General features: G+C 36.4%; 3 protein-coding genes across 3 annotated transcripts; 1 reads left to right on the forward strand and 2 right to left on the reverse strand.

Annotated features, from left to right (window-relative positions):
- Window positions 1-1,773: 1,773 nt before the first annotated feature.
- Window positions 1,774-4,305, forward strand: LOC103337036 (uncharacterized). Its single transcript, XM_008240177.2, has 2 exons — window positions 1,774-2,075; window positions 3,884-4,305. Exons 1-2 carry the CDS (start codon window positions 1,852-1,854, stop codon window positions 4,089-4,091), a joined length of 432 nt encoding a protein of 143 aa, XP_008238399.1. The 5' UTR covers window positions 1,774-1,851; the 3' UTR covers window positions 4,092-4,305.
- A 931-nt stretch (window positions 4,306-5,236) lies between these two features.
- On the reverse strand, window positions 5,237-7,067 carry PLA-I{BETA]2 (alpha/beta-Hydrolases superfamily protein). The gene has a single exon (XM_008240178.3). It carries the CDS (start codon window positions 6,967-6,969, stop codon window positions 5,323-5,325), a length of 1,647 nt encoding a protein of 548 aa, XP_008238400.1. The 5' UTR covers window positions 6,970-7,067; the 3' UTR covers window positions 5,237-5,322.
- Window positions 7,068-18,928: 11,861 nt separating this feature from the next.
- Window positions 18,929-20,535, reverse strand: LOC103337038 (gibberellin 20 oxidase 1-like). The gene is made up of 3 exons (XM_008240179.2): window positions 20,042-20,535; window positions 19,392-19,719; window positions 18,929-19,183 (listed from the first exon to the last, which is right to left on the reverse strand). The coding sequence occupies exons 1-3, from the start codon at window positions 20,533-20,535 to the stop codon at window positions 18,929-18,931; spliced, it is 1,077 nt and encodes a 358-aa protein (XP_008238401.2).
- Between the last annotated feature and the right edge of the window lie 1,320 nt (window positions 20,536-21,855).

Consider the following 21,855-nt stretch of genomic DNA (forward strand, 5'->3'; position numbering starts at 1 on the left):
AACAAAACAAAACAAAACAAAAGGGAAAGAATCATTTATAGCGACAAATAGACATATAGAAAAATTTAGAAGAAGATGCACTAAGAATAGAATAAATTAGAAGACATAAAGATTACGGTATTGTTGGGTAATGATGATATCATTTGGAGAATCAAATGGAAATGGAAGTTAGAATCATACGGTGTTTAGTCAACAAAGTTCAAGGAAATCAATATCTCATTAAGAAAAAATAAAGGTTATGATTGTAGAAATCAATAGCGATATGTGAAACATACAAAGCCCATGCCTACCCAAACACATCAAAAATTAAGAGAAACCCACAAATCAAAGCCCTGCCCACTTAACCTTTTTAAAAAGAAAGAAAAACAATATAAGAAATATAAGCAGCCAGTGCATAGGCATAGCCGACAGTCCCCACCTCCTCTTTTCCTTGGCAGCTTTGGCAGTAACTTCTCTATTTGGGCTGACAGTAACTTCTCTCTTGGCATCATCTTCTCCTATCTATGCAACAAGTATTCTTCTCATTCTCTCCTTTTTAATTATCTTCTCTTTGGGTTGACAATGACTTCTCTCTTGGCAACATCTTCTCCTATCTAGGCAACTATCTTCTACTATTAGATTTTTCCTAAAATAAATGCATACATTGTAATTTTAATTTTAATTTGAAATTGAGTATTCTATGGTTTTATTCTATGGTCAAGATTTTTTTTTGTTAAACTTTTATTTATGTATACAGATGCATATTTGAGGATAAAAATTTTATTTATTCTATGGTCAAGCTCTATTTTAATACACAATTATGTACGTAGTTATTTTCTGCATTTTATTTTTGTTGAATATCATAGTCTAAATTACAACGGAAATGAGTTTCTCACATGCACACTATCAATGTGCTATAGCGATTTGAATATGAGATCAATAGTCTGGAAGTTAAGGTTTTTTTTCAACTGGACTAGACCCATTGATAATGAGATATTGTTAATGGTAAAAACAAATTGGAATTTTCTTTAAACTTGTGTTTTTTGGTTAGAGTCCACCACAAATAAGATGCTAACTTGTCACTCCTTAAAACCTCTTCCGCCATTGAGTAGTACCACTAAACAAAAAACTATATTTAAAAAAAAAAATAGTAATTCCATTAAGAAAAAGGGCAAAATACTGACATGAAAAAGGGCTAACATATACATATAACTATATAAAATAAAATAAAATCAATCAATTAATTTCACATCCTTAACGTGAAGAACTCAAAAACAAAAGAGAACCACTGCATCAAGTGGTACAAGAAGACTATGCGAGAGATCAAAACTCTCTACCAACTCGGGGATAGGAAACTTCCACCATGACACTTCATGGAAGTCCAATGTGTCTGCCATTCACCCCATGACCTCGAAGCACCATTTAACAGTAGATTCAACAAAATCAAATTGCTACACCCCTCAGCACAAATATCTGATAGATGCCCATCTCATCAACCCTACCAAGAAAACACGGCTAGGAGTAGAAGAGGACAGGCCTGAATAATTCTTCCCTAGATCTGAAATGTTGCTGTAGTCGTTAAACACGAATTCTCTTGAATTAAATTAAACTGTTGAAAAAGTCCAGCAAGGGTTACCATAGCGGTTGTGGCCCGCCCCTTCCTAATGTAACTAAAAAAATTGAATTGTTTTGCGCCTAACAATAAAGTTTTAAAATGAACATTTTTATTCAAGCACTCCTGCAAAGGAAAAGAACAATTGATATTCAATTTCACCATTCGACCAACAATTGATATTTATATATACAGATTCAGAAGTTCCCCTTATTCCTAGAAAAAAGAAAAAGAAAAAGAAAAGAAGAATTGGTGAGGCGATGTTTCAAGTTTTATCAAAGCAATTCTTAGTGCTGCCTTTAATACTAGTAGTAATTGTAATCCCTCTCTACCTCTCCGTTAATTTTAGAGGACCCAAACCAGGAGAAATCAGTTCTTCTCAGTCTGAAGAAACCCCAATGGCCACCAACGCTTTCGGTGTGAAGGTTGAAAAAAATCCCGCTCAATCCAAACTCACTGAGCTTGGAGTCACAGCATGGCCCAAGTATGTTGCTCTTCACCTTCCCTTTCTCTCATCTTTACTCTAAGTTTATAGGGTTTCAAATTGATGTATATTTTGATGGCAACAAATCTTTGTTTCTATTATATGATTTTCGTTATTTACCAAGACTTGAAAAATGATGCCTTTAGATGTTTTCCCTGAGGATTGGGTGATGGGTATGTTTGGTTTTACTGGTGAGAAAATCGTTTGTGGTTTTCCGGGATGTTTGTAGAAAATCAGACCCTTCAGTTACTTGGTAAAGCCATGGGTCATAAAAAGAGTCTATGAATATGATAGATCCAGAGATGGATGGTGGAAGATGCACATTTGAGACTACCCTATCAAATTATTTGATCGTTTTCTCAGGAGCATAGAGAGTAGGAGTGAAATTCCACTTCTCACAATCTATGTAATCTCGTTATTGCTTCATTTTCGTGTTGTTTGTGGACAAGAAGCATGATATATCACATCCCAGCTGTTTGCCGGACAAAGTCAGGGTATAATCCATTCCAACCATAATTCAATAGAGAAGAGTGCAGAGGAAAGTTTGATAAACAGAGGGAAAGTTGAGAGAGAATTTTTGTTGTTTTTTTTTTTTTTTTGGTCTGAATAAGATCTTCATAAACAAAACGCCTAAACAGCGCCAACAAAACACAACAAACAAGACAAAGGCTAAACTAAGCTCCAAACAGAGAGCCGAGACAAATAGCCTAAGTCACAAAAGAGCAAAACTAAATCAACAATAATTTATGAAAACCTCCCTGGAGGACAAGGGAGGCCATCAGATAGTAAAACACAAGATGGCCTGACAGCCCATTTCCAATTCCAATCGCTGCAATGCAAATTCCTTGGCACCCAGCTCCAAAGAACCGATCTAAAACACACAGAGATCTTCTTAAACTCATCCAGAAGTGGTTGGATAGCCCAAACACCATTTTTTCCTCCACCTCTAACTCCTTCCACCAAAATCTTCGAATCTGTCTCAAGTAAATCAATAACAATGCAAGGCTATTATACATAGGTAACTAAAACTAAAAAAGACTAGCAATTGATACCTAAGCATTGACTAGTCCTGAATTTGGGGCTTTCCTTTTCCGAGGCTCCTCATGAATCTATGTATGGATGAGCAGCTGATTTGGCAGCACCTTAGTTTCCTTATTTACTAGTACTGTAAGCAGCTCTAGTTTTGTCAGTGATCTTGTTAATGCTTTGTTTTTTTCATGTTGTTTGTGGACAAGAAGCATGGTAGATCAATCCTAGCAATAGATCCTTAAAGTGGTGGGTTATACTCTTTTCCCCGAGAAGGTCATAGATCAAATAAGAAAATATAGGTTGATCGTGAGTTTATCTAAGAAGCTAATGAGTGCCAAGATTCTCTTTTCTTGATGAGGTACATGGCATGACTGCAAGTACATGGATTTGGTTAGTGCTCTGAGGACAGCCTTCTTCATTGTGTCTCAACTCTTGTTCCTCAATCTGGAGGACTCCGTACAAGCTTTTTCTTCTTTCTTGTTTTTCATTTGTTTAAAATGCATGGATACTTAGTTGCACTGGTGTACTGTGTTTTTCTTGAATAAAACTTCTTATTCATCATGTTAATTTCTTAAACAGAAAAAAAAGTGTGGGAATTCACGAATTGATGTGACTTATTATGGAAAAAGAATAGGAGCCCGGTACCTGCAAAATTTATATTTAGTTTGTATTCATTTTATATGGATGTTCAGATAGATGTTGATTAGAGGAGATTTTCTTGTTTATGTTCTAGACCCTGTTATTCTTTTGCAATGATCTTATTGTGAATTCATTAACAGGTGGTCATGTGGTCCAAGCAAATTCCCATGGTCATTCACTGCCACAGAGACTATGTATCTGCTGGAGGGCAAAGTGATTGTTCAAGTTGATGGGCATGAAGGATCTTTCACAATTGGGGCTGGTGATTTGGCTGTGTTCCCAAAAGGCATGAAGGTCACTTGGGATGTCATTGAAGCTGTAAACAAGCACTATAGCTTGGAAAAGTAAAGGGTCTTATCTTCCAATTGCTGCTGGTTAAGCATGCTATCTATCAGTCAGATTGTACTATTATTTTTACCTTGGACGACCGAATATTAGTAATATATGTCGTATTCGCACGTGTTTTGCACCTTGTAACGCTGAATTTATAGATACTCTAGTGTTACTGCAGGGAACTAAATTAAAATGAACCCTTTAATGAAAAACTCATGAATTTATACAAGTTTTGCTTGGAGTCGCATCATGGCCCAAGTATGTACTCTCTACCTTCCCTTTCTCTCACCTATACTTTAAATTTATAGGGTTTAACGTAAATTTTTTACGGCAACAAATCTTTGTTTCTATAATATCTCATTTTCAATATCCACCAATACATGAAATGATGCCTTTAGTTATACTGCTGAGAAAATTGTTTATGATTTTCAGGGATGGTTATATAGAATCAGACCCTTCAGTTACTTGGTAGGTTTTATCAGTTCATTGATTGGGTTTGCTGCACTTTTCTCCCTCAGATGATCGTCGCTAAGAACTTGAAGTAAATGGCTATAAATAATAACAATTTTACTTGTCGGGCCTTTTTCATACAAAGACAAAGATTAACGCACTCAAGATATGGCTGTGGGTGCCGTATTTGTACGTGTTATGTACCGTGATTCGATCTTATTGAAGATAAAGACAAAGAGTAGCTTGGACAAATAGTCTGTTAAAGACAAAGGAACAGTTGTTCTGTTTCATTGAGTTTCTGCATCCCAGAATGTCTTGAAGCTCTGCACAAATCTGTCCATTTTGGAGCACATAACTGGACTTCAAATATCCCTATGATGGCAGACATTTGTGGTAACCACCACAAAACGTCAGCTGCCAGTGGGAGGCTTTGGAATCAGATAGAGATGAAAATGGAATGACTCAATATTCCATTCAGCAAGTGATGTTCGATGGCATTGGTCCAGTTCCTCTGGTGCTGTTAGCTCATTTGGAATTTACTTGCTGCCAGTTAGTCTTTTTCTTTTTTCTTTTTTCTTTTTGTGGGTTTTGGATTTATCATATTCTATTTAGATTGTAAGTGGAGCAATCCCATTAATGTTCGAATAAATTTTTATTTTTATTTTTAAATGTTTTGAGAAAGACAATTTGGAACAAGAAATGAAAGCCAATTCACCACAAAATTGAAAACATACATAGAGCTTTTGACAAGTTGAGCCAGAAGTATACATATGTCCAAAGTTTTATTGATCTCGATTTAAGATGGACTAGGCAAACAAGAAGCCATTTGCAGTCCCTCTCTTTCAAGTTTTAACCTAGTCAAGTTATTTGCCTTGCTTGTATACAATTTTTTCACATTAGATCCTTGATCTTGAAGCAACCTCACTAAACTTCTCTTTGCATTCTCTCTAAATGGGCAGTTAGATGCCAAGAACCCATCCACCAAATGCAAGTATGCCTCCAAGTCATGGCAGCAAGCCACGTCTGCATTTGGCTTCAAATAAGGAGACATTTTTGTGTCAACCCTTAATTCTGTCCCAACATGTGAGTATGCCAAAGGCATGTTCCTGTCAATCATGTCGACGAATCCTCCAACCTTCGCGCTCTTCAGCTTCTCCTCGAGCACTCCTTCACCGATGAATATGCCGGGAACCCTTGTGATCACGTCTTGGGAGTTCACAATCCTTAGAACCTTCACGTTCTTGTCGTCCATTCGCTTTGTGAAGCCCCGGTTGCCCACCCGGGGTCCGCCGAAGGAGAACACCGCCACCGATGGCATCTCCTCCGCGCATGTCTTGAGCTCGTCGCCTACTAACAAGGCTATGGCAGCGCCAAGGCTGTGTCCTGTCACAGTTATGCTTAGTGTCTCCCCTTTGTATTGCTCCATCAGCCTCTTGACCTCTTCCACCACTGACTCGGAAAGGCTGGGCACGTGCTCCCCACCTGTTTTGTAAAGACTCAGAAATCCGCATTCCACTTTTGCTTGTGCTTGCTCTCCACCTTCGGTCGAGGGCATCTGAATGAGTTGGGCCCTCATATTCTCGGCCCACTCGAGACACGTGGAGGTCCCACGGAGGGCAATGACGATATCCCGTCTTCCCATCCGTGAGATCTCCCGCTTGTCATCACAGACCGCAACATACCCGATCCAGCTCGACCGCTGAGTCATCCAACCGAGATCTGGCGCCACGTCATCGACCCAATCAGGCAGCCCGATAGATGACGTAGCGTAAAGGCTCTTGGTCACCTTATAAGATCTATCCGGCAACGCCACGTGGCGAGGCAATTGAGCCTCCTCTGCTGACATAGCCGGATTCGAATGAAACGAATGATAAGCCGCCTGAATAAACTCGCCATATCTGACGACCTCTCGCCGGAGATTCTGGTCGAGCGGGTCGAGCAGCCCTGCCCAGTTATTTGACCCGTGATACTCGCGCCACCGGGTGCCCAGGTTGTTCCTCGGAGAGTACTCTCCGGTTTTGGACAAGAGGCGCTGGAGGCGGTTGAGGTGCCTCGGCGACATTTCTTCAGCTGCCTTCACTTGCGGCCATAGCCTGGCCAAATTGAGCCCTTCAAGGATCCCCTTTCCCCTGTTTTCCACCGACCCGGTATTCTGATCCTTGTAATTCTCAAGATCGGGTTGTGGGTCGAGCTGAGTTTTGGGCGGGGGTTGGGTCTGGAGGAGCTTGTCGAGGTTAGCGAGGTGGAGCCGGGTCGCCTCAGTCGAGGTAGAAACGGCTTTGCGAGAAATGGTCTGTGAAGATACAGAGGCTGCAGAGTAAGAGCAAGAAGAAGGCGTTCTTGTTAATGGGTTCAATGGAGATGTGTAGTTTCTGAAGCTAGCTCTTCTGGCCAGAGACAGGTTCAGATTGTGAGCTGGAAGCGTTGATCCAACTTGCATCATGAAGAAGAAGAAGTCGTTTGCAGAGCAATTAAGGAGGGAGTCAGAGAGAGAGAAGAGAGCGAGAGGAGAGAGACTGTCGATTTACAATTAAGTGGGATTTGAAATGATCAAAGGAGGCATATATATACCGTCGGTTTACTAAATGCCCATAGTTTTTCCCATTATTACGGAAATGGCATCTGACCCTGTGCGAAAGAAATATTATTGACCTTTTCGCTGTTTTATTGTTTTCGTAAAAGTCTGCGTCCAGCCACGGACGCTGTCTGGGAGAGGAGGGCGTGGAGGGGCACCTGGGATTGGCATTGACTGAAATATCCTTCCCCCGATGACTTCAATTCAAACTTTTGAAGCTATCTGACGGCTTTGCCCTTACTTGGGCCACACAGCTTATCTGTGGTTGATTGACTAGACTATTTTTTGTTTTGGTGTGGACTTTCTCTCTGTGAATAAAAATGGTGGAGGAGAAGCAAAAACTATTCACTCTGTCAAATGATTTAAATGGTAGACGCCGAAACGGTGTACGGACACGACTCAGAAGCAGCCGTGAGAACAGAACAACGGTAGTGTGTACATATTTATTAATGAGTACCGGTATATGGGTATGTTGGTACGAAGACCGAATTTTATGGAAATTACTTGCCTCTTTCGTAAATGAAATAGGACGAAATTTTTTTACTTTCTTCTCAATTACATTTGATATGTGCGCATAGATTTTTCTTTTTGTGTTTTTAATAAATTATTTTTACATATGCGTCAACCGATGATTTGCATGAAGTATGATTGAAAGATATTGTTTGAACGATTCAAATTCTATGTAACTACGAATTTATTGACACATACACTAACATATTATTTAGTGAACACACTTAATAAATTTTACAATTTTACATTATCAATCACATCTAAGATGAAAGTCAATGTGATTAAATTTGTTTTAAATTGCAAGTTAATTTTTTTAATTTTTTTTTCTAATTCTTTAATTATAGTTATTAATGTTAATGTGTTGTGACCAATTAATTCTCAATTTGAGGTTTGTCTGTTCATTCTCTGGGCAAGCATCATTCATTTTAATATAAAAATACACGGATAATGAATGGAAGAATACGGTACTGTTATTCACTCATTTCTTATTACAAGTAGTTAGGTTGTTGTGGTCATCATGATCAAAAAAAGAACTTATGAAAATCATAGTATAATTCCATTATCTCCAAATCCAATACCTATATACTTATATATAAAATAGCGAGTGGGTGTTTTCTTGTCCGTGTTTGAACAGGAGGCACGTGATTTAAGCGTTAACTAGTTAGTAATTAATACGGCGTTAATTATATATTTGTGTTTACTTGATAATATTTTCTTCGGGTCCAAATTACTTATCGTTCAATTATCGTCGTTACAAAAATTTACCGTATTAACTTACAAACTGATTAGCGCTTAAGTGCTCATCAGCACCATCTTATCTTTTGTTTACATATCATCAAAGTATGATCAGCAATTAGGTCACAAAAAATTTGGGCTTGGGTTTGTGGGGTTGAATCTTGAACGAGTATTCTCCGATCAAAAGAACGAAGACCAGATAATATTCAAGTCAAATAGTTATGCCAAAAAGTTTCAAGGAGAGATTTTTCGTTATTGTGATAGGAAAACCAATTATCCAAATTACTTACATACAAATCAAACAAGAAAAGTAAAAAAATTATACTCAAAACACATAAGCCCTGACGTAGCTAGGTTTTAGTTTCTACGTAGCTTGGACAATAAGCAAACTATTTGTTTATTAGGGCTTCTACTTTAGACCGTAATCTAAGATTTGCATGGCCGGACATTTGGTGCTTTATTAGCTTGTTTACTTTTTTATTTTATTTATTAAGATGTTAGCAGAAGATACAGGGAAATTACTACAGAGGGAAGTTTCTCACACACATACTACTCTGATGTAATGAGGTTCAAATCTGAGATCACTAATCTATTCTTTTTCACTAGACTAGACGCGTTGGCTTTTCTTACCAAATATATGACACGCTATCAGGTTGCTAGACTATCAAAATTGAACGTGTTAATTACAAGATTTCAGCTCATCAATAATTTAGATTAGTGACCAAACATGCAAAAATTGTCTTGTAGGAGATGACTTCTGTTGAAATAATACTCATCTAGCTAATTGTACTGGAATATTCTCGTCTTGGTATCCTTGTAGCAGCCCAATCGGTTGACATTTCTCCACTTGTCTCTCTCCCCACGATGTGACAATATAACAAACAATTAATTTGGCCAATTCAGTTTCACTTCCATGGGAAATGATGACAAAAGTTATGCAACACTATGCATGGATCAAAATACATTTCACATAATCATTAATTCTAGTTGATTATTACAAATTAGTTATAGTGCAAACCTCCACAACCCTAAATATTCTGAGAATTTGCCCACCTGCATGCATTAGTCTTATGAATAATAATGGGTACTTATAATGGTAGACATAATGTTGCGCACGAGTTTCATATCAGTTAGATCAATCCTTTCAACAACAACAAAAGTTAGATCATATATATACAAATACATATGTACAGGAAGTTTCAATTGAGGGATTCACTTGTATTTCACTAATCCGAACATCTATTTTGTAGATATTCATTCAAAGATCATATCTACAAAAAATTACTTGAATCCGATATCATTTGACTACTCAATTAAAATATTAGAATTTTAATACTTTCTTAAAGCATCGTGTTCATTAATTTTGTAAGGCACAATTGAATGTCGAAACGGTTTCCAATTTGTCTTTTATAAGATGATCTATGAATATAGACTTAAAAATAAATTATTTGGATCATTAAAAAAAGATTCGTAAGAAACCCTAAATGATATTCGAAACTATATATCTGTGTGTGTGTACGCGCACAGTGCACTTAACAGTTTAAATCTTCAGTTATAAAATGGTCTCAGAAATATCAAGCCTACCCAACTATTTAAAAGGATCCTTAAAATTATAAAATGCCGAAATTATTTGAAGTCATTATTAGCAACAGAAAGAAGTTGGAGAAAATGTTTGGCCTTTATACTTTAATACATGGCTACTATTTGGTCCAATAATGCGGTCTTAATTGAGCGTCTAACAACTACCGTCCATGATACCCCACCAGATTCACACAAGAGGCCACTTGATTTCAAGGCCTTAACTTGCCACTTTATTTCGTCTTCATATCCTTTTTTTTTTTTTTTTAACACATATATGAGACTGTGATTTGTAATATATATAATTTAGTAGTCTCGTTCACCTTGTCACCAGGGAATTTAGTGGTCATTAACCGTTAAATCTAATCCAACGGTGAATAAGGATCCACACCTCTATTAAAAACACTGGCTAAAAGTTCAATTGTGAGACACACTACACAACATACTTGAGCCCTACTAATGGGTCCCTTCAACTTCTTCTGATTGCTCCCATCAGCTCATATAGTTTTGGGCAAAAACACAATGACCTATTATAGGTGAATATTTTCGAAGGGATGCTATATATGTCCTAAACTAACCTAACCTGTTTTTGTCCGAGTATTTTCCTCTTTCAACAGAATTATTTAACGACGCCCTATGTGAGACTGCCTACATCGATCATACGTAAGCAGCTGGTCGTAAGCTATACCTACATGTTATGCAAAATATATAAAAAGAGTACATTTCCATAATGTTTTTTTTAAATTTAGACACAGAACTAATGAATTTAAATCGGATATTTGGAATAAAGTTTATGACAAGTTTGTGAGAACTTGAGTACCTTCAAGGGATGGGGGTATAATTTTGAGGGCAAAGTTGTATTTTCCTCTTAATTTATTCAAACAGTGCAAATTACCTCATGTTTTTTTTTTATTTTAATCATTCGCTTGGGAGGGGGAGGAGGAGTATATTGGGTCCACTTTTCCACTGTGGTGCCGTCCACTGAGGTGCCGTCCATGTGCTAGTTTAGTTTGCTCATGCTTTTACATTAGATGTCTAATAACATCTTAGAGTCCAAAAAAATATAGCATTTTATTTGCCATAGTCCCTGAACTTCGACTCGATTTGCATTTTAGCCCTTGAATTTGCAAAATGGTTGTTGTAGTCCTTGAACCCTATTTCCGTCAGGAGTGTTGGTCATGCATTACTTTTTTGTTATTGTCAAATTTAGGGGCAAAATAATATTTCTATGTTCTTTCTAATGGGCAAAATTGTATTTTTTTACGTTCATCTTCTTGCTTTCTCTTTATTTTTCAGTCGATATGGTCAAGATTGAGAAGATTGGACTGGTCGAATTTTGGGGTAGGTTTGTATAGAAATTTTTATTTATTTTTAATTTTTAATTTTATTATGAAAGGTATAGTTGGATTTTAATGTTTTGAAAAAAATATTGGAGTGAACTTGGATGTTTGATGGGTGCAAATGAAAAAATAATAATAATAAAAGAAGGCAACTGAGTTTTGTTCTTTGTTTTTTTTGTTCTTATGGTGGTGGAAATGGTGGATATGGGTACAAAGTGGTGGTGGGAGTGGTGGCGTGATGGGGTTGGATTTAAAGTAACAATTTCACCCTTAAATTTAACAGAAAATTTAAAAAATCTGACGACAAGACCAAAATACAAATAAATTTAAATTAAGGGACTATGTCGACTAAATAACCTATATTGATGTGGCGTCTTGCCTTGTAGGATACCATGTCCTTGAAATGATCTTGATTTGTCTCCATATCATGAAAGGGACCGAACCAAACCAAGTGTATTCCTAATATATTGAATGGGCAACTTTGATATTAGGTTTGCAAATCTTAATTTTATAGCAATTTAATAGGTATGCACATGGATCGTTTTAAGATAAGTAAATCGAAATTTTATATCATACAAGAAATATTAGGGGAGGGGTGATTCGAGCACAAGATCCAGTGCATGAGTAAACTGATTTTAATCGCTTAAATTATAACCCATTTACACATTAATTTTTGTCGTATATGATTCGCATGAAATAATTGAATTCATGATGCACCGTGTACGTACCATCTCTCACGCGGTCCTAAGATTTGTGGTGGCAAACTGCTGAGGGGGGCTTGCATTTCTCACATGTGAGGATTGACTCTTTGTAAAAGCCTCTTGTGATGAGTAGGGAAAAGAAATTTGCCTTTCACCTTCTCACTCCATCACTCTCCATCACTCCAAATAATGATGAAAATTGGAAAGGCACACACAAAAGTATGGCTAATCCACATCTTTAGTCACAGTACATTATTGAGTGGACAACACTAGTGGATATGTGAGATTTCAACTCTCTGAAAATCCTTTCCGTGTTAGAAAAGTGATCAATATATTATTCTAAAATATTAGGCATGTTTGCCTTGTGGCCTTGCTTAATTTAATTACCGAGTTTTTTTCTTAATATATTGGGTCGTGTACAACGTGCTGCATGCTTAGGGCATGGGTTTAACTTTTTAATATCGTTTTGCGTTAATTATCAAACTAATTGAGTGACAAATGAAATGGCCTGGAAATCGAAAAGCGATAGGGTTCCTATATATAGAGAGTCCATAGACGACCAGCCGTAATTTTAAAGTTGAAAAAGTGGGTCCCTACTCTCTCTCTCTCTCTCTCTCTCTCTCTCTGAGTAGAGACCAAACTCTTTTGTTTGGTGGCCATTGGGCGAGTGTGCATCAGCAAAGAATCATCTTCTTTTTATGTGAGTCCAAATAAGAAAAGTTAACAGGACTGAAATAAGGATGTATAAAAGTTTGTTGGTTTTCTTTGTTGCTAATTATTATCCCTAGGGTTTGCAGCTCATAAGGCCATGTATTTTTGTTTTCTTTCTTTCTGTGAGTTATATTTCTTAAGCTGCGACCATGACCAACACCAGGGTAGATCATTGAAGATTAGATGGTATTTTGTTTGGTGGAGGGCAGAAGTACAGGGGTCAGTCAGAGTACATCAACATGGAATCACCGTCCATTTTTGGTCTTTACGAAGTTAAAAGGACTTAAACAAAGAATATCAATGGTAGTGTATGAAAGTACACTCCTACATATATTTATAATATATATTTTTCCTTTCCTATTTACATGGTCATCGTCGTTTAATCAGTAGGTTCCACCTCAAAGCTAATAACCAATTCCTTTCTTATTTACAATGGGAGAGTAGCCCAACTCCTTGGAAGTCCTTGTTAGATTTCTTAACTTTCTAATGCGCTTCTCACACGCCAACCCCGACATGTGTGGCTGCATTTCAAGCCTAACATATGTACAACACATATTGTGTGACATCATATTGGGTGAATGTGGAATGCATGTGGCCATTGGGCCTCACACGTATCGAACTTGGCTCTAATACCACGAAGGATGTTGAGGTTCTACCCCCAAAACAAATTGATCACAATGGAGGAGTAGTCCAACTCCTTAAAAACCCTTGTGTTAGCTTTCTCGACTTTCCAATAGAGAACATTTCTTCACATTCTCACATTAACTATGATGAATGTAGGAGTGATAGGTTTGATCTTACAAGTAATATATTTGTTTAAGAAATAAGGGGAATTTGTGGAACTACCTTAATTTAGTGACAAATTAAGAAGACATGAAAATGGAGAAGGAGTTCCTTTTATTATATTCAACAATCCTTTTATTATATTCAACAAAGATACACTACCGACCCATAAGTATAAAGATGAAAAGTGCTTCCTGCTCCAAAAGTATTATCCAACTTAAACTAATTGAGTTATGAGTAGAGATCAAAAGGAGGTGGAAGAAAAGGAAGAATAATGAAGGTGCTTTTTCAAAGTGGAGGGGTCAGGGTACATCAACAAGGAATCACAACTTTCAGTGAGTCCAATTGATAAAGGTTAAGAGGATTGAAACAAGGAAATAAAAATGTATCAGACTGATCTTGCCGATCGATCCTTCCGTTGTGGTTGTAATTCAATTGAGGGTCGTTGTTACCCTTTGGGTATGTGTTACTTTTTTATGGTGGTGTAACTGTAATGCCTTTTGGCTTAATTTACTTTAAGAGTAATGCCTTTTGTATATCACATTCTCATACCACCTCATGTGGCAGATGAAGTGGACAATTATATCAATTAAAAAATATTAATAAATCATAAAAGAAAAGAAAATGTTAAATTAATTTTAATTGACGTGATTGTCTACTTCATCTGCAACATAAGGTGATATGAGAATATGATAAAAGTAGTATTATCGAAGTATCAATAGTATCAATAATATAATGATGATTAACCTAATAATACGAGTAATGTATGAGTAATTTGAGTTTGTATCAAGCAACCATAAGTTGAGTTTGACATGCCAAATATATTTCAATACTTATCCCAAAACATACGCGGTATGAATAGTCTATTCATAAAAGATTTTTCTTTTTTGGGTCAAAAATAACATTAAAAAGATGATCACGCTTCTCCCTTCAATATATTCCCCATATTTCCCATCCTTCCAACTTTTTGGGGAATAAAGAAAACCTCTTTAGTGGCCGGTGGGGGTGTGTTTTTCATTCTTTGTACCAAACATATAGTTAGTGCACCAAAGATTGAAAGTGACACCGGACGCATTGACGAATGCAGCCCTAATGTACCCGAGAGGAACAGACAAAAGTGACACAGAGATATGTTTTGTATCTTAAATTAATCAAATAGAAGAAAAGTCAAATAAAACAACTTAATTAGAGCGCTTCCACCTATTTGCCATGGCAAATGGCAAGGGAGACAACATTACTTATTCACATAAATAGTGGCGTGACTTGCAAAAGGCTTGTGGTATTTCCACCAATTGCTATGACAACCATTATTTACATGAGATATAAAGAGATGAATTTGTATAGAGTTTTAGCGTGGAAAGTGAAAAATATGATTTTAAAAAAATTCTGAAATTCTGAGTATTTTTTTAGATTTTTTTTGGTTGCTAACGTCATCGCTGATGTCAGCAAACCTAGGCTAGAGCAAGGGCTGGTTTTGCCTGCGAGATGGCCCGATTTGTTGGGACAGCTGCCAGGCCCGCTAGAATGTGAAATGGGGGCTTGGGTCCCCTGTTGCCCCGGCTAAAGGCCAACTCTGGAAGAGCTCTTAAGTGTGCAAATATGGATTAAGCAATGTGTAAGAATGAACCACACGTGAAAGAAAAGAGAGAATTGTAGCGATGGAGGAACACCAAACAACCAAACTATTTTTTTTATTTTAACAAAGCGATATTAACTATTCTAATGTTTGGGGAGATGAATTTAACTTGGGTGCTAAGGGTCAGACCCAGTACCTTGGTCAACTAGCGTAACTCATATATAACTATTCTAATGTTCAGGGAGATGAATTCAACTCAGGTGCAAAAGGTCAGACACAGTACCTTGGTCAACTAGCGTAACCTATATATGCACCCCAACAACCAAACCTGAATAAGTATTTAAGTGAATGTGAAATCCGAAGGTGCTTTGTGCGCCTCCCCTTGAGATTTAATTTGTTTTCATACAGAAGTATAAGTTCCTTGACCTAGCTCCTCCAGAGGGTTTCTTTGCGGAAAATTAAAAGAAAATATATGTAGGACTGAGAAGTTAGACTAATTAATCATGATTTTTAATACACAAGAATGTGTGAGAACTGCGTTTTCACTTTGAAACATGGATTTGAGAATGTCCAGGTCAATTTTCCTTTTTTTGGTTCTGACAAAGACAATGGATGTCCACTTTCACCAAACATAAGGTTTACTTTTCTCCTATTTATTTATATACTTTTTGGTGACAAAAACTAGGTTTCCTAACTCGATGTGCTTGATCTCGACCTTCTTCTTTGAATATTAATTTTCATGTTGAACTTTTTGATTTATAAACTAGGGTGCAATTTAGGAGGGCTCATTCTTAACATGCCTAACCCAGTTCGAATTTGAACTAGCATTTGAAAGAGCAAACGACTGGAGCATGAGTTTTGAAATTAGGTTAGGTACCAACTCCATCAAAATTTGACTTGAGCACGAGTTGCAGGTTTAGCTCAAACCGTGTTCTCAACAAGTTACAAAAACCAAATTTACAACTCCAGCATACATGACAGATATATAATTTTTACACATATACATGAAACATAAATCGTATTCGATATTACATATTACATATTGAAAAGAAAAGTTTTAGAATTAGGATAGGTGAAAATTTCGATCCATTCGTGATGGAATGGAAAAGCAACTTTAGTTGATAAAAAGAAGAAAGAAATTTACAATTAAGGGTGGAATTAGAGATTTTCTGGTGGCTAGGTTATATACATTTTTGGAAGATTCACTATTATACCTAATATAGGGGTTCAAATTATAAAAAAAACCTATATGAAATGGACTTTAGAAACACACCCAAAGCTTATTTATAACATAACAAAGAGGCTTTTAACTTCTTATAAATTACAAAATTGCCATTGATTTCTTAAAACAAGCCCAACCCCAAAACCTCATAAAAAAAAACCCAAAACACTCAATAGGGCATCAAATTAATTTAATAATCAAAATTAAATTCTATAAGGTCAGCTGTCATTTTTATGGTGTCTTTTGGGTTTGTTTACAGAAATTTAATGATGTAGAATTTATTTATATCATTAGTGTTAAGAATGGGTATATGACTATATCTCTAACTTTTTCCTATCTATTATGTGTGGATGATTGACTGATTGACTTTATCTTGAAAGGTGTTAGAGTGTAGCAATTTTCATTAAATGGGGTAAATTTCATAAAAATTAACACAAAAAATCTGTTTAATTAAGTTGAATCTATGTGTACAAGCTGTACCACGTAGTTGTACTACCATACTCTTTTATCATTTCTCACTGATATGGGTGTCCTTAGTAGAAAAGGAATGGTGAAATATAAATTTGCTCCCCATGTTTTGCTCCGTTTTCAAATTTTCATCCATGTGTTTTTTAATTTGACTAATTCGATCATCGTGTAAACCAATGACTTCTGAAAGGAATCTACGTCTTTCTGAGACTAAGAAAGGGTTTGTGTGACTGGGTAAAGTAAAGTTATATATGTTTCTCCAACTTCAACATGTTGTTACCAAGTTGACAAACAAAACTACGGGTTTGTGTGACTGTGTTTCTTCTTGTACTTACTTTTCATGTTGGGCAGGTCAATTTTTATTTGTAGCTAGAGCAACATTCGAAGAAACATCCTTAGTTATTGACCAACACCTTACACAAAAAGGAAACCTAATAATATCTTATCCATAAAAGTGTTGAAAGTGTTTGTCTTACATTGAAAAATTAAGGGACTTAGCATGAGTTTATAAGGAGTTGGGCTACTCTCCCAATTGCCAATTGATTTTAAAGTGGAACCTCAACTTCCTTCATAGTATTAGAATAAGACTTTACGTGTTGAGTCCAATGGCCACATCAAACTTTAACGTACGATCTCATGCATGTGTGTGCTTTCTTCAACGAGTTGCACAAAATTTTGTCAAATCCATTCTCTTCAAAGAGAGGCTTTTGACATAATTGGTTAAAATGGAGAGTCAAGGTTACGTTAAAGTTTCAAAGCAAGACAATTTGATTTGTTAAACTAGACTTTCATTTCAAACCAAATCTTTTGCTGTTCAAATATAAATGTCTAAGCTAACCAATTATTCAATACAACGCACACGTGCGATGTGCATATAAACTTTTTTGACCATATATTTCATAAAAAGATATAAGACATTGAAGTTTGATAAATCATTTCCTTACTGGCGATTTAAGAAAAAAAACCAACCCGAACCCAAGAACGAAATTTCTTTGCATCCAACGATAGTCACATCACATTGTTAGGTATTGCAGGACGGCAAACTATATTGTGCGTATCTGCTGCACCACATGGTATGCCGTTCTATGTGGCAACGCTTCACTCATATTATTACGTGTATATGTACTTAATATTGAAGAATATATATAAGTTCCACATCGGATGATTGACAAAATAAAATACAACTTATAATAAGTGGTTCCACTCTTAATAGCACAGAAGCCTTTTGTGATAAAACCTAACACCTTTTGAATTTTGTAAATGGTTAAGTTAAATACAATATCTTCGTGAGAACAGTTGAAAAGATGAAGTATGTATCAGAACATATTGACATTGTCAACAGCTGATGAATTGGAGAGACTGAAAGAAAAAGACTTGCAAGTATCCCAAATGTTATACACATGTAACTGGATTATAGCTGGAAAATATGTGTTCATTTGAGTTAAACGTATGGACAATAACGAAAGTCTTCCTTTTCTTTTATAATGGCCAATTGAATTTGAACCGACACACTTTTGGTCAGTACTGCAAGAAACAAGACATTAATAGATTCCAGGTTTTGCTGAGTGTTCATAGCAACTTGGCCAAGTCATGTAATTAATTCTAGGTTTGTCTGTTGAATTGTTCTATCCACTCTGCAGAACTTAGCTGTAACCCAGTAACCAAACCCTAGTCTCAGTTGAATTTATAGTCGTTATATTAATTGTACAAGCCAAACGGTTGAGGGTCCAAATTTCTCATCATTCTTAGTCTTTAATTATAATTTGGTTGATCAGTTTGACGATTTTAATTTGTAAGATGAACATTCCACAATGACTATATATATATATATAATATATCTCCTGTTTTGGTCATACTATTGACAGATCTATTCTGCATTTATGTGATTCTTCCATAGTTGTTGGCTAACTAAACAGACTTCCGTTTGGTGTGATATATATATGTTGATCTTTGATGAGAATTTTGAAAGTTCCATGCTTTGACTTTGCGTTGACAAACATTATATAGGAAAAGCTTCATATTACTGAAAATGTTATTCGTAAGTTCGTAACAAGAATTAATGATATTAGTCATACAATTTTAGGTCATGTTGCATCAACACTTGTAACGGAGGCGAAACCACTTGTATAGATTTCATCTTTATTGGAGAAGTGGTTTACAATATGAAAGTTTCTAGCATTAATCTTAGAAGTATATATGTTCTTCATTTAGATATTAGATATCTTTCTAGAGCAGTTTTACCAACAACCCTCTTTTGTACCAAAAGTTCCTTTTTGAAATCTCCCCAAGTGAAGGGCTGATACTTTTTAGGGTTGGTTTTTGGGTCCATGAGCTCAGGAGGGCACTCAATGAGGGCAGAATTACTAGGGCTCATGAAATATGCTGCTGATAGCCTATTCTTCTCCTTGTTAACCACTGCTCTGTGCACTACACTCCTCAGCCTCCCATTAGTCCAAGCCTGCCAGCAATGAAAACAAATTTATAAACGAAACAAAATTTCCTCATACCAAATTGTGAATTTGACCCATTGATTATGTTGAATCCTATTTAAATGTGTGGTCCATATTCACAATTTGACAATATAAACATTTGTTCGGCAACAAAACAATAGTATTTAAACTAAATCTAATTATATAATGCACAATTGCATATGAGAGAGAAATTACTTCAAGGGTGTCACCAATATTGATGATGAAAGAATTTTGCACAGGGCGGATACCAATCCATTTGTTGTCACTCATCAGAACTTGAAGCCCACCAACATCATCTTGCAGCAATATGGTTAACGTATGGGGGTCTGAATGGCTCCCAAGCCCAAGACATTTTTCTGGGAGAGGACAAGGTGGATATCTGTTGACCCTGATCATGGTAGCCTCTTTCTCTTCAAAGTTCTTCTTAAAAAACTCATCTGGAAGGCCCAGTCCATGAGCTAAAATCTCCAAAATGGTCATTCCTAAATTGTCTAATGCATTCAAGTAGCCGATCATGGCATTGCTGATACATATATTCCAAAGATTAGAATTATTTTATACTATGATCAATGAATAAAACTATTTGGCCACAATGAATAAAACCATATGTTGGGTTAATAAATAAAATAAAACTATATTTTTAGCTACAAAGTGTTCAACGGCAAAACAATCTAATTGGAAGATGACATGTAAAATTGTCATAAAATTTAAACACATAATTTTCCAATTAGAGTATATTGTGTCACTTAGTATTGTCACATGCCAGGAATCCCGAAGCATCAAGAAATATGGTTCTAAAGTCAGTGGCCAAGAATTCAAGTATTTAGAGGATATGAAATTCTTACTTAAATGGCTGATGTTGATCACCAAAAACCTTTGTAGCAAATCCAACTACCTGTTGTGGGGACTGGAGCAATTGCAAGATCTCTGCCCAAGGCAAATTTTTTCCATAATCAGGATTTGTGGCACAGTAACCCAGTGGTAAACTAGCTGATCTAACACCCTTCAACTTCTGCTCCATTGGAAGATCAAAAAGCCCATTTAAGCTCCCTATGAAACTCTCTATGGTCTCCAGAGCAACCCCATGATCCACTAGCTTGAAGAACCCCCACTTCTCACAAGCCCTCACCATGACTTGGCAAACGTTGTCATAGTTAGGGTTTTTCCTCCCATCCAAAACCCCTTGGAGACTTATGACAGGGATGTCATCTGCATCTGCAAAGTCATCATGGTTAATTTCTGGCCATTCTTCTGTGGACCAGATGAAATTCTTGACACTTAGCTTGTGCCCCATGGAGGAAAGTGACTCAACATATTGGTCTTCAATTTGTAGAGCCATGCTAAAGTCTCAAAGATTAGGGTTTGCAATTTCCTTTGCTCAATTCAGCATTAATTTGAATCAGAAAATTCATGTATATAAATGATTCATTTTGTATAGCCATATAGTGTGCTTTGTTAAGTGTGATAAAATTCAAGTTGGTTGTAGTTTTCAAGGAGATTCAATGTTGGCTTATAGTATCATTGTTGCCTAGGATTTATAACGAGGTTGTCTTTTAGTGGAAAAACATGAGATTCTATTGGAGATAACTAAGATTTCCAACAAAACAAAGTAGAGAGAGAATGGAATATGTGAGCCGCCCAATTGGGCAATGGAATTGAAATCGCGAGCAATTGTTTAACCACTAACAACAGAGCCGTGTGAGGCAAACAATGAATGCATCATATGATGTCCTTTGAGCCTGGAAAATATTCTAAACCTGATGCTCACTAGATTTGTTTTTGTTACGTAGAAATGGATCAAGCACTTGATCTATTCTAGTCGTAACTCATGACTCTACCCTCCTCATTAGATGGTATCAGTAGAATTCCCATACCACATGGATGTGCAAGGATAAAGCATAATGAGTTAAATTTATCTATGAATCGCTTTATTAGCCTTTCGAAAGACAAAAGCAATCGTAGTACTAATCAACTGGAACAAAAGCATAGCTCACTCTACACTGGTTAAACTAAACAAATATTACTGCCCTTTAATTAATTTACGGTCTAAATTTAGGACCTTTTTTTTTTCACCGGGAAAATTAACATGGCAGTACTGCCTTGACTAATTTGTTACAAATCTACTTCTCTTTGGCTTGGCATCTTGGTGTGACTTTCTTAAAGTTTTTGCACTTTTTCTTCATTTTCCACACTTTTATGTGCAATAATAATATTACAGGAAAAAAGGTGCAGAAAAGGTGAGAATGGACGCATTGCTGTTGGGGGTGTACTCAGAGATAGTTCTGGGCTTTGCTGTTAGTCTTCGGGTCGGACAAGTCTTGGAAGCAGAGTTATGGGGCTTCTATCTTGGATTGAAAATTGCTTGGGATATGAGTTGCAATGCAGGGATGTCCTCTGCATCTGCAAAGGCTTGATAGTCCAAGGCAAATCCACTATAGAATGATGATTACAAGAAGTATACAAACTTGTCCTAAACACTCTAGACAACGTACCAACTTCTTCGTAACTCAACTTCTCGTGAGATGATCTTTCGACACTCCTTATGTTGAACGCAATATTGGTCACAATTGCTTCAAGCTCACCGGAGTTCTTCCAACTCTCCTTATGTTGAATCCGATACTGGTAACGATTGATTCAAGCTCAACGGGGAAAAACCGCC

This window comes from Prunus mume, linkage group LG7 (genome assembly GCF_029339155.1).
Source record: "Prunus mume cultivar Tortuosa linkage group LG7, ASM2933915v1, whole genome shotgun sequence".
In the NCBI taxonomy this organism is placed as follows: Eukaryota; Viridiplantae; Streptophyta; class Magnoliopsida; order Rosales; family Rosaceae; genus Prunus; species Prunus mume.

Bases quoted from the DNA above. Each gene is read 5' to 3' on its own strand.
- LOC103337038 (XM_008240179.2), bottom strand. From the start codon at position 20,535: ATGGCTCTACAAATTGAAGACCAATATGTTGAGTCACTTTCCTCCATG. The intron at 19,720-20,041 runs GTAAGAATTTCA...TATATGTATCAG, and splicing joins GATCAACATCAGCCATTTAA to CAATGCCATGATCGGCTACT. The intron at 19,184-19,391 runs GTAATTTCTCTC...CATTGCTGGCAG, and splicing joins ATATTGGTGACACCCTTGAA to GCTTGGACTAATGGGAGGCT.
- LOC103337036 (XM_008240177.2), top strand. From the start codon at position 1,852: ATGTTTCAAGTTTTATCAAAGCAATTCTTAGTGCTGCCTTTAATACTA. The intron at 2,076-3,883 runs GTATGTTGCTCT...ATTCATTAACAG, and splicing joins GGAGTCACAGCATGGCCCAA to GTGGTCATGTGGTCCAAGCA.